The sequence below is a fragment of the Chaetodon auriga genome, chromosome 14 (assembly GCF_051107435.1).
Source record: "Chaetodon auriga isolate fChaAug3 chromosome 14, fChaAug3.hap1, whole genome shotgun sequence".
In the NCBI taxonomy this organism is placed as follows: Eukaryota; Metazoa; Chordata; class Actinopteri; order Chaetodontiformes; family Chaetodontidae; genus Chaetodon; species Chaetodon auriga.
This window is the reverse complement of record NC_135087.1, coordinates 12,822,583-12,833,653: the sequence shown is the minus strand read 5'-3', so window position 1 is coordinate 12,833,653 and position 11,071 is coordinate 12,822,583. Positions and strand designations below refer to the sequence as shown.

The window sequence follows — 11,071 nt, the reverse complement described above, 5'->3', positions numbered from 1 at the left end:
GTCAAGTAAGAAAACACAAAACATTTCTAGAGTTACAAAAAAAACATTTATTGTACTTGAAGAAACCGCAGACCAAATACTGTTCTGGACTGTTTATCCATTAATTCTTTAGGTGCTGGCAGGTTTGCGACGATTCAAACAGTTTGAGAAATGACAATGAACCCATTGTTTGGTCGCAGCCCTCAGCCAAAGAAATTTCTTCAGAGAAGTTTATTTCCTTTCAGCTGACACTGCAGACTCGTCTCTGTAACTTGATTTGCAGTATCAGCGAAATGTTTAACAAAAGTCACCAAAAACTGGACCTATGTACGTCAAACAACCCAACTTGATTAAGCGTTCATTAAATTACAAACACAGCTCACTATCACATTTCACAGTTTTCTTGCGTACATGAACTAATCATGTGGCCGTATGTCCATCAGGTTACCGTGACGAGTCATTCTGTGTACTCCGGAGTCATTTGAAGCTGAATCAGCTCGCGGCCTCTCTGCACCACCATGGTGATTTGGTCGCTGCTGCGGACGGCTTGGTAGATCTCCTCAGAGGTGTTCACCTTCACCCCGTTTATCTCCACCACGACGTCTCCTGGTAGCATACCAGCTCTGAAACAAGTATGAGTTAGCCGCAACAAACACTTGATCCTTCACCGTTCATCCACACACAGTAGCGTGGTGCGCTTACCTGTTAGCCGGCGAGCCCATGATCACTTTGTGAATCAGGATGCCGTGTGTCACGTCTGGGAAGGATGGGTCTCTCAGCTTCAGCTCTGCGATGATGCTGAAGCAAAGGGGCCAAACAGAAACATCTGGTTTTAGATGTCAGCTCTGCCCTGACTCGGTTTTACTGCAGGCGTGTCTGATTGTGAAGAGTTTACCTCGGCGTTAGCGTCAGCATCATTACGCCAATGTACCGCCGCTTCGTCTCTGACTCACCGAACCAAGAGTCTGGAGGAAGATGTACAAAAACAGGATGAGTGAAAATAATTTCTTACAGATGGATGCTACAGAGAATGTGGACATCAGAAAGAGTCGTCGTCTGTCCTTACTTTTCTTTTTTGCTGCTTGATCAATGAAAACCCTGAGGCGATCGGATGGAATAGCAAAGGAGATCCCTGCAGTGACCTTCATGGTGTTTATACCGATGACTTCACCGTCCTGATTAGAGGAGACAACACATTCAGATCAGGAGGTGTGAGTCATTGTTATTTGGCGGCCGAAGTTGAGTAATGTCGATTAAAAAGCCTGCAGTTTCAGTTCAGATTTCTGTTCTGGAAATGTATGCAAACTAGCTCACATTCAATGGACTCTGACTCAATCACATGTCATGGTGATCTGTAGTGTCTGATTTCTATGTCTACAAATATATGGAATTTTACAACACATATCTTTAAAGGTCATTTTCTCAAAACGAACTTTAAACTAAACAGACATCATCCCCACACTTGAACTATCAGTTTACATATCCTGTGACAAGAGACAAAAAGTTGAAAAATGCAACAATCTGTAATATTAATTGATTGATTGATTGATTGATTGATATTTCATGTAATATTAACAACTGTAATTACAGGACACTTAACAACCTGAAAATCTTGTGTCCGTTCAAACGTTACACAACAGTCAGAGCAGGTTTGGTTACATTAAAGCAGGATCGGTGACTCACCAAGTTAATCAGAGGACCTCCGGAATTTCCAAACTGCAAAACAAATCAGTCACATGTGATGTCAAGAAGCATCATGAGGCATTTCAAACTCACAGTAAACCCTCTCATCAGGTTTATATTTCCGTTTGTTCCTGACATTTGGAAATATCATGTGGCCTTTCATCTGCCCACAGACACCATCAGCTTTCAGTTTTCTTCCCCTGCGCACAAGAACTCAAGACGTGGCCGTAAACACGCCCTCAAATCAAATCAGTGCAGAATACTCACATCAATAGCTGCGTCGGTCTGGATGTACTCCATGTTGGAGTTGGACAGGCCCAGCTCCTTACTGCCTCTCTGCACCGAGCTGACGATTCCTGACGTGATTGTATTCCGTAAAGAAAACGGGCTTCCCATGGCCACCACAAACTCCCCTTGTCGAACATCAGACGACCGGCCGAGGGTGAGCGTGGGTAAAGGATTCTGGGTGTCAGGGGAGAGACAGAGCAGTTCAACAGTGCATCCTCGCCACTCAGGGGTCATTCATACTGTCTCATACTGTCCAAAGAACAGAACTTCCCACTTTATCTATGCCCTGTTTTTGTTGCTGCACTGATCCCATCGAGTAAGAGTCCTGCTCTATTAAAGATGTTGGATCAGCCTTTAGTTCTTCTATCACAGTGCTGCTTTTAGAGGAGGAAAACAGAGGACTATTCATGAGTTCTGCTATAGAGGTCTTTCAGCAGACTGTATGAATTACAGCCTTGTTATTCTCATAAGGAAAACCCGGTTGTGTGTTCCTTCTCTTAAAGTTACAATCTCAAAGATTTTCATTGAAATAAATGTTAAGTAACAGGATTGTGATTGTGTTGAAATGGGTGTTGGTCTTGATGTTTCCACACACCGTGATGGAAGCAAATGTGGATTGAGTAAGATGACAATGAACGTACAGCTCCTCCAGCAGAGATCACTGTAGTTTGCTGCTCACCCTCGCAGTGATTTTGATGGTGGCGATGTCCGCCACGGGATCAACGTGTTGCACCGTGGCATTGTACATATCTCCATTGGTGAGCTTCACTCGGACGCCTCTCTTGTTGGCCACAACATGAGCATTGGTGACGATGAGACCATCACTGCTAATAATGAAACCAGAGCCGTTTGACACTGGGACTTCTCTCCCTGAAAATGGGTGCCTGTACAACCGTAAAAGAAGTTGATGTTATTCAGCCTGGAAGCAAAATGTGTTCTTTGAGTTAATCCAAACATATATTGCACCTTTACGGCAACTCACCTGCCCACGATTTCAATATAGACGACAGCTGGGGTGGACTTCTCGACCACATCTGCAATAAAGTTGTATTTATACCGAGGGCTGTCGGGTTTAAAGGGAGCAGCACACTGAGCTGACGGCAGAATGAACTGCAGACACCGCCCGGATATCGACACTCTTCTGTCCTTTGCTTCATCCTCTTTTTGACCGTCCAGAAGCGCCGCACCACAGAGTCCCAAAGCCACCGACACTGACTTGAGCAGGGGGGAGCTGCTGTTGTCCCGACCACCTTTCCTGTCCCACTCCACCGTGGGTCCCCTGCCCAGGCTCGTGTGTCCTTCTGTCCCCCTGTGGTGACATATCACCGCAGAGGACACCCGGCTGACTGTCCTCTCTGCTAAAGAGTTTAGTCCGCGGCTCTGACACCGAGCATGTGTCCTCAGCGCAGAGAGAAAACATCTATTGAGAGGAGTTGCTGCCATGTTGCATCACTTCTGTCACACTGGGTCAGGAGTTTAACAACAGCTTAACAACACTTTATATCCACGTATATTTACAACGAGGACGGTCCGTTTTGTACTAATTGTAATAGCCACACTGTTCATGTGAACAAAAACAATACATTGCAAATACTTCCTCTGAATTTTATTCTTGTCTTCACGGGACTGAGGACTATCAACAGCCAAGACAGCGTCCACCTTATACCGGAAATTTAACTTCAAGCGAGACTGCGCAGAATTTCTTCTTCTAAGGTTTTTGGCAAATTAAGCGCTAATTGTCGTATTACTGCCCCCCGCTGGACAAAATGGGAAATGTATACATAGTAATAAACAATAATGCAGTTATTTACAGATATATACAAAAGAACAGTTGAAGGCACAACATATTTTAAGGTTAAACCGAGTTTGCATTACTCTTATATAAAAAAAGTTTCAGAATAACAGGCACAGAGCGCCCCCGTAAACAGAGTAACACTGTCACTCATCGGTGCTGCTGACTCAAATTACAACATGCAATAAACTGTAATTCAGTATATTTGTCTATATTTCTCTCTCTCCCTGATGGTCTGAATAACTCGCTCTGCTGCTGACTCGTTTGTCCGCGCGCTGTCAGTGTCCTCTTCTCGCGTCGCGACGCAGTTATTTTATTTTATTTTAAAAAATGACGTGTGACGTTAGACCATGAGAATTGTCTGAGAGAGTTGGCAGTCCGTCAAAATGTTTCGACAAAATGAAGTTTAGACAAATCGCATCTTTCCCATGAACTTTATTGATTGGACAAAGATGCGGAAATGACGTATGACGTAGCATACGTCATGGGTTTCTACACAAAGGCGGCGGTAATGAGAAATTTGAAATTTGCTGGCTAGCGAGCTAGCTGCTAGCATACCTCGGATGTATAATAACAAGTTTTATTCTCCCCCCTAAAATGGCGTCGTATCATCATTTATTACAACACGCAAAACCGCGACTGGAATCTCCTGCCAAGGTGTTTGCGAAGCTAAAATCCAAGGTACAGAAAGAGGGGATGTGCGCAAACGACAGGATTGTAACGAGCAGAGATCCGCAGTGTAACGTTGGAGAGAAACATGGAGACTTTAAGTCGCCCAGGAGCAGAGCAGAGAGCACCTGGATGACCGGTGAGTTCAAGGAGAATCAGAGGTTCGGTTCATATCACAATGAAGCGCGGGCCTTGACCCTCTCGCCCATATCGAGTCCTCAGAAAACCTACGGGTACTCAGACATCAACAACAAGCCCGTGGAGGAAATGCTCCCCGTGGCTGAAACAGGGCATGGATGCACACCAAGAAGAGGAGCCTTCCTGGACTCTACAGCTGTTCCTCGTCCCCTCTCTCCGATCAGCAGACACCAGATCCACACAGAACCACCTCACATCGGAGACTTCGATAGTTTCGTTGTGACCAGCAGGACTCCAGTAAAGACACAGCTAGTAGAAAATGACTGTGTGATGAGTGTGTTTGAGGAGGAGTGCGCTCCTCGTATGTCCGCAGCCTATAATTTTTCCCCCATGAGGAAGAGGTTGAGGAAGAGAAAATGGGAGCCACGGGGGTTCAATAACGTCATCAGCAGCATAAAGGAGATCAACGGTGAAGCCTTGAGTCAGCCAAAGGGAAGGAGACCCTCCAGTGAGGATGACACCCACAACAACACCTGCGTGGACGATCTGAGCCATGTTAGAGGATTCTCTGCTGGCTGTTCAGAGATGAGCCAGTTCACCCATGAACCCATGTTCCCACCACCGAGACCCTCCGCAAAGAAACGTGAGATTGTTTTGATGCCGTTTTTTCTAAGTGCAGCTCTTTTGCCTGCGTCCTCGTGTAGGGAAAGAATCTGACTGATGCCTCTTTGCTGTTTTTGAACAGGTTGCTATTTTTTTACGGAAAAAGTCCCTCCGATGTCTCCAGCCAAGATGTTTGCTTACATGAAGGAAAGGGAAGGCAGAATGGAGCAGCAGGAAGTTCACAACATCAGCAGCAGCAGGAGGCATCTCTTTAATGGGGGTGAGTGTGTTCTGAAGCAGAAAGGCTTGAATCCTGCAAAGTGAAGCCTTTAGTTCAAGCTGTGTATGTATGGAGGCATAGCTCTTGATTTTTCTGTGTCACGTCTGCATGCTGTACAACATAGTCTTGTTTACACTCTTTTCTATAGGTAGTTCCCATCCAACCAGAGATACAGCTCCCTCCAACACTCACAACACGTGTGAGATGGAGGATGTTGCCTTTAGGAGTGTCCCAGAGAGTGTGGCTTCTGTCAGCCGGTCCAGAGTGGAGTTATCTGACAGCCAATCAGCTACAGACTCCTCTGAGGATGTCCGAGTGCCTGCTGCGCCATCACAACACATTTTGCTGGAAGACCCGCTCGTACTCAACTCGCCGCGGATCTCCATACCTCAGAAAAACGAGGCTGTGTTCAAACGCAACAGATGGTCCCAAGCCACAAAATTCCCAAGTGTGAGTAGAAATGTATTTTAAAATAATGTAAGCATGTGGTGAAAGGGGTGATGGTAACAGTTAGGGAACATAAGAGACTGATTGAACATGCAAAACCAGAGCACTGATCAGTTCAAGTGTCGGGCACGTTTTAGCTCAAGTGGGAAATGGAAATCAGTTATAGTTTGTCTTCTCTTTGGCATTTTGGTCTGTTGTTCCTCACTGGACTCGTGTTTTCCTGTTTTTTGACAGGAGAGTGTGATTTATCTCAGAAAGTGGTTCCTGAGGAGGAATCGTAAGGGCCTGTTTGTCGATGGAATCCACAGGTGAATATTTCTCAGGACGTCATGATTCAACACGATGCAATCACAGCCGATCATTTCAGATTACTCACCCAGCCACTGTCCTGTGGGACAGACGCTTTGGATTCCAGACTTTTGTTTGGTTTAAAGTGAAAACCTTTTTCTTGTCTTTTACACCCAGGGAGGACAACATACCATGGAACAGCAACATCATCGTGGACAGGGTTTCTAAGTCTGTGCTGAGGAGCATCTCCGGCAGGGTTTATATCTTGGTTGGCAAGATGAACTTGGGTGTTGACTCTGGTAAGTCAGACTCTGTATGGGTGGATATTTTCCACTGAGAATATGTTTCAGTTTGGCAGGAAGAAGTTAAAAAGTTCATTAACGCAGACGTATTACATGGACTGATATTCTTTTTCTTTTATCTCACTTTTCGCCTGCAGTGTTTCCCAAGTGGCTGTTGAAGAAGTTTGCTAATGGTTTTCCTTCAGACTGGAAGGCACTTTATGAGAAGTTTCTGTCAAACTCAACAGAGTAAGAATAGTTATTTCCCTTCAAAGCGACCTGCAATACGGTCCATGCCCATTTGCTGGGGATGTTGAGTAATTAAAGCATGAGATGGATTGACTCGTGAGTGCTTGAAAGCCTTATTCACAAATAGTTGTATAAATTTAGAGCTGAATTTTGTTCTGTTGTAGCAACACCAGCGGAGGAACAAAGAGGAACAATGAAAGCAGAGGCATCGTGGCAAAGACAAAATCTGAGGCATCGTCCATCAACCGTTCTGTGATGCGACCGAGGCAGAAGCCTCTGAAGACACGTAAGTACAAGAGAAACGCTTTACCCAGCAGCCAAACAAATAAATGCTCTGTACAAGAACATCTGAGAACATCAGGACCTCGTGTGTGTATATATATATATGATTGACGTTGCCATCCCTAGAGCCACTAGCATGGCTAAAAATTTCAGCTCACGTGTTTCAGATCATGATTTTTGTTGCCATGTTCAGCCTTTATCTCTGGTAGTGCATTCATTTACGGATCTGAATCCGTGGAAGCTGTAGGAAAGGACCTTTTGGTCACCACATATGTTTATTCTCTTCCCTTCTCCAGCTGATTCCTGCCCTCCTGCCTCCTCGACTTCTACAAAAATGTCGCGAAGTGGTCGCGTCATCAAGCCTCCTCTGGAGTACTGGAAAGGAGGGAGAGTCATTCTGGATGCAGACATGAACGTTACCATCCATGAATGTTACAACACCCCCACCTGCAACCCTGTAAGCACCGTAAGTTTCAGCTCACATGAGTTCATAATAATCCAGTCATTTTTAGTCCACGAGGGCCAGTAGTTTTGACTATGTACAAACAAATAATGCCTCCTCTCAACATGACTGTGTTTACATCCCACAGGAGATCACTACAACAGTGTCTGCGATGGTGTCGCAGAAACCTGCCCATGTGTTCCTGCCCTGCAGCAAAGGTGAGGATAACTGAGGAGTTGTAGTTTCACGTCTGTGAGGTGAGTTACGAGTTGCATGCTAACAGGCTGTCCTCTGTGTTTGCAGGCCGTAAGCAGTGTGCATCATCCAGCAACGAAGAGGCATCGGTACCACTGAGGAGGGTGAAGGCTCCACCCCGCAAAAGCAGCAGAGCCAAAGAAAACCCTGACAAGAAGGCCTCTTCCTCACCTGAACCTCCCGTGGAGACACTTAGCACACCTGAAGAGAGGTCTGGCAGAAGGACAAGGTCCAGGCAAAGGTATTCAGTGGAGGAGAAAGCATTAAGCAAACCTGAGAAGTCTTCAACACGGTCAAAAAAACAGACGCAAGACACCATAAGGCCTTCAGTGAGCATCTCGCAGCGCAAACGGGCTGTCGAAGTATCGCCAGAATCTCCCACGGTTAGTGATAAAACATCACAGGATCAGTCATCAGGTGCTGAGTTTTCCATCAGGAGAAAGACGAGAGGGAAGGGAGCGCACAGGAAGGGAGGTGAGAAGTCACAGCCGAGCCACATGTTTCTGTCGAGCAAGTCATCAGAGTCCTCAGAGGAGAGCGGTACGGAACTGAGGAAGAGGACCAGAGTGAGGAAGAATAGACATGCTGCACAAACACAAACAAAACAGAGCCAGTCCACCAATACATCACAACCTGCAAAGCCTCAGTCGACACAGTCCAGCAGGAAACGCAGGACAGACAAAAACAACACACTGATCCCACAAGAGCAAGATGAGGACAAGTGGACCGAGGAAGAGCTCATGAAGCTGCAAGAGTAAGCTTTGTCTACCTACAAAATATCGCAGAATTAGAGTAACATCTTTCCCTATCGTCACCTCGTGTGTCCATGTGTGTTCTCCAGGGCCATGTCCTTCTATCCTAAGCACATGGCAGGCTACTGGGCAAAGGTTGCGAGGCTCGTCGGGACACGCTCTGCAGAGGAGTGCCACAGTCAGCACACATCCCAGGGAACCTCAAAGACTCCGGCCAAGAGAGCCAGGAAACCCAGAAAGAAAAAGGTGGAAGCACCAAAGGATGCAGGTAGAGAAAGGTCTTTGTTTGGGATGTCGATTGTGTAGCCTTGAATGTGAATTGATTTAGCGTAGCGCTCCTGTAACACTGTGAGACTCAGGATGGACTTTTTACAGAAAGCATCAAAATCAATGCAGCAGAATCAGAGATATTGACTTATTTTATTTCGAACGGTCTTCGTCCTTGTCAAAACCTGGAACCTACATTACCCATAATACAACTCGACTGTAGACTGTAGGGTTGGAGATTTGGGTTTGTTTTGCTCATAGTGGCTGATGAACCTGCTAGCCGCTAGCCTCAAGCAGAGAGGAGCCTCCTGTAGACTGTTATTAAAGACCTGATTTTAGGTCTCCAACTAATAATTGTTTTCATTATCAATTGAGCGAATGATAAGGAAATCTTCTGGTCTTAAGTTGTTTAAGTTGATGTCCTTAACTGTCTTGTTTTGTCCAACAAACAGTCCAAAACCCAAAGACACTCAGTTTACTCTTACCCACATAGCTAAAGAGTGGATATGGTTCACTGCAGAGCTTTGATCAGCTCTCCTGTGTGACTAGTTACAGAACATGCTGTGATATCTGCCCGAGCGGGGACCTTGAAGAGGAAGCAGCAGGTGCGTCACTTCCTGGAGAACATGCCCAGAGAAGACGTTGATGATGTCTTCAGCTCCGCGTACATGCAGAATAAACGGTTTGAGGTTTGTTTCTTTCTGTGCTTTTGTATTGAGCAGAAATAATAATAGGCGACTGTGACACTGTTACGCGGTGCGTGATAACTGCTCCCCTCATGTCTCTCTTGATGAACAGATGCCCTCCATGTGTCCCAGTGACGAGCATGACTTCACATTGTCAGACCTGGAGCCCATGACCCCCATGTCGACGGGTTTCCCCGAAGTCAAGACTCCTCAGTGTCTGCATATCACTCCCGGCATGATGGGCTCTCCCAACAGGTGAATGCCGTCGACTTCTGCGTTCTAGCTCCTAAGAGTTGATTGAAATGCAATAGTTAACTCGCCTCTCGCTTGATTTCAAAGGAGCAATGATGACAAGTACGTCTATCAACTCCAGAGGAGGATGAAAAAACGTCAGTTTAATGTCTGCAAACCCGCTGCTCCTTCAAAGGTACTAATGATCAGATTCTTGTCATCTCAAACTACATGGATTATTCATTTTTTTGTTTAAAAAATAATTTCCTTCTATATTTCTTTCAGCGCTTCACACCCACGCCATCAGTTAAACGAACAATGAGAAGATGTGCCAACACAGGTAGGGTTTCCTGAGCTGCTCGTGACTTCACTCTTGTGTTGTGGACAAAACAAAATGATACTAATTTGACCAAGTTTATGTTGCATTTTCCAGAAATGAGCTGAACACACTTCAAAGCTGTAATTGAAATCTGAAAGCCGGTTTTGCCACATTTCTTTTGTAACACAAGTCTTGTTGCTTATCACACTCTGTTTTTTCCCTTTTTCATTAGAAAATGACACCTTTGTTGTTTGGGAGATGTTCCCAGGAGACGACGCAGCGCTGTCTGAAAGCGGGGAGGAAGAGGATTTTTACTTCTCAGACAACGACTGATTGGATCAGAACTGTCACGTCATTTAAAATAAAATAAAAAATCTTAATTATTCAGAAATTCAAATCAGTGGAGCTGAGCAGAGATGTGACTCTTAATTCATCAAATGTAAACAATGAAACAGCCTTTTATGTTTTTTAATGTTTAAACTCAGGATTTAATCTCATCACCGTGAAACAAACGGGCTTCGGTTGATAATTAGCCACAGTCATGGATTTGAAGCTTTTAGACATACCCTGCACTAGAAGGTATAAACATGTAAACACATTTTTGATTCGAAACAACGTGGCCTTTTCTGATCAATTCACTGTTGGGAATTGTTCTACAGATAAAAGCATAAGATGCTGCCATAAACACACTTGTGCTCCTGTTTTCCAGTATGTGCCTGTAAATATAGTTTTTGTTTCAAGTCCTCGCTCCAAGAGTCAGTTGTAACTATTCTTTTAATAAACATTCTTTAATTCATGATTATGGTTTATTTGTGTACATTATATTATAGATTATGGAAATGGCTGATTTGAAGGATGTGTAGAGATTAAAGAAATGAAATTGAAAATCCAAGAAGAGTCAGGAAGATAAACATTGTGCAACAGAAGTGGTTCTCTCTGTTTTCATTTATGAAAATTATTTATTAGGAATAACCACTTGAGATGTGCCATCTTGTCTTCAAAGATGTCCTTACTGACAATAATACAATATAGACACAATTTGACAAAGCATTTCACAAAAACAATATAATTAAATGATACCAGAGGTGACAATTAACAAAAAAGTCAATAAATCAGGATATCATGCTCCAAGCAGAGCAT

At 44.6% G+C, this 11,071-nt stretch overlaps 2 protein-coding genes across 6 annotated transcripts; one reads left to right on the top strand and one right to left on the bottom strand.

Annotated features, from left to right (window-relative positions):
• Window positions 1-28: 28 nt before the first annotated feature.
• LOC143332053 (serine protease HTRA2, mitochondrial-like) lies at window positions 29-3,631 on the bottom strand. Of its 2 annotated transcripts, XM_076749295.1 has the most exons (9): window positions 3,284-3,534; window positions 2,933-3,253; window positions 2,630-2,834; window positions 1,930-2,124; window positions 1,663-1,695; window positions 1,046-1,154; window positions 875-944; window positions 682-777; window positions 29-602 (listed from the first exon to the last, which is right to left on the bottom strand). In XM_076749295.1, exons 1-9 carry the CDS (start codon window positions 3,391-3,393, stop codon window positions 437-439), a joined length of 1,305 nt encoding a protein of 434 aa, XP_076605410.1. In that variant the 5' UTR covers window positions 3,394-3,534; the 3' UTR covers window positions 29-436. The 2 variants fall into 2 exon arrangements, with proteins under 2 accessions (XP_076605410.1, XP_076605409.1); XM_076749294.1 differs by having other exon boundaries at window positions 2,933-3,631.
• Window positions 3,632-4,252: 621 nt separating this feature from the next.
• mis18bp1 (MIS18 binding protein 1) lies at window positions 4,253-10,727 on the top strand. Of its 4 annotated transcripts, none has more exons than XM_076749288.1 (16): window positions 4,253-5,192; window positions 5,295-5,432; window positions 5,581-5,882; window positions 6,114-6,187; window positions 6,345-6,466; window positions 6,607-6,697; window positions 6,862-6,983; window positions 7,276-7,445; window positions 7,570-7,639; window positions 7,725-8,430; window positions 8,518-8,696; window positions 9,245-9,384; window positions 9,494-9,636; window positions 9,721-9,808; window positions 9,898-9,952; window positions 10,164-10,727. In XM_076749288.1, exons 1-16 carry the CDS (start codon window positions 4,340-4,342, stop codon window positions 10,262-10,264), a joined length of 3,354 nt encoding a protein of 1,117 aa, XP_076605403.1. In that variant the 5' UTR covers window positions 4,253-4,339; the 3' UTR covers window positions 10,265-10,727. The 4 variants fall into 4 exon arrangements, with proteins under 4 accessions (XP_076605403.1, XP_076605405.1, XP_076605406.1 ...); XM_076749290.1 differs by having other exon boundaries at window positions 4,306-5,192; window positions 5,295-5,436; window positions 5,585-5,882; XM_076749291.1 differs by having other exon boundaries at window positions 4,306-5,192; window positions 7,276-7,436; window positions 10,164-10,395.
• The last annotated feature ends 344 nt before the right edge of the window (window positions 10,728-11,071 follow it).

What these genes read in the sequence shown, in the direction of transcription:
- LOC143332053 (XM_076749294.1), bottom strand. Translation starts at nt 3,393, where the DNA reads ATGGCAGCAACTCCTCTCAATAGATGTTTTCTCTCTGCGCTGAGGACA. An exon ending in TATATTGAAATCGTGGGCAG is followed by an intron (nt 2,835 to 2,932) that starts GTGAGTTGCCGT and finishes ACGGTTGTACAG; the next exon opens with GCACCCATTTTCAGGGAGAG. An exon ending in TCAAGCAGCAAAAAAGAAAA is followed by an intron (nt 945 to 1,045) that starts GTAAGGACAGAC and finishes ATCTTCCTCCAG; the next exon opens with ACTCTTGGTTCGGTGAGTCA.
- mis18bp1 (XM_076749288.1), top strand. Translation starts at nt 4,340, where the DNA reads ATGGCGTCGTATCATCATTTATTACAACACGCAAAACCGCGACTGGAA. An exon ending in TTTGTCGATGGAATCCACAG is followed by an intron (nt 6,188 to 6,344) that starts GTGAATATTTCT and finishes TTTTACACCCAG; the next exon opens with GGAGGACAACATACCATGGA. An exon ending in ATGATGGGCTCTCCCAACAG is followed by an intron (nt 9,637 to 9,720) that starts GTGAATGCCGTC and finishes TTGATTTCAAAG; the next exon opens with GAGCAATGATGACAAGTACG.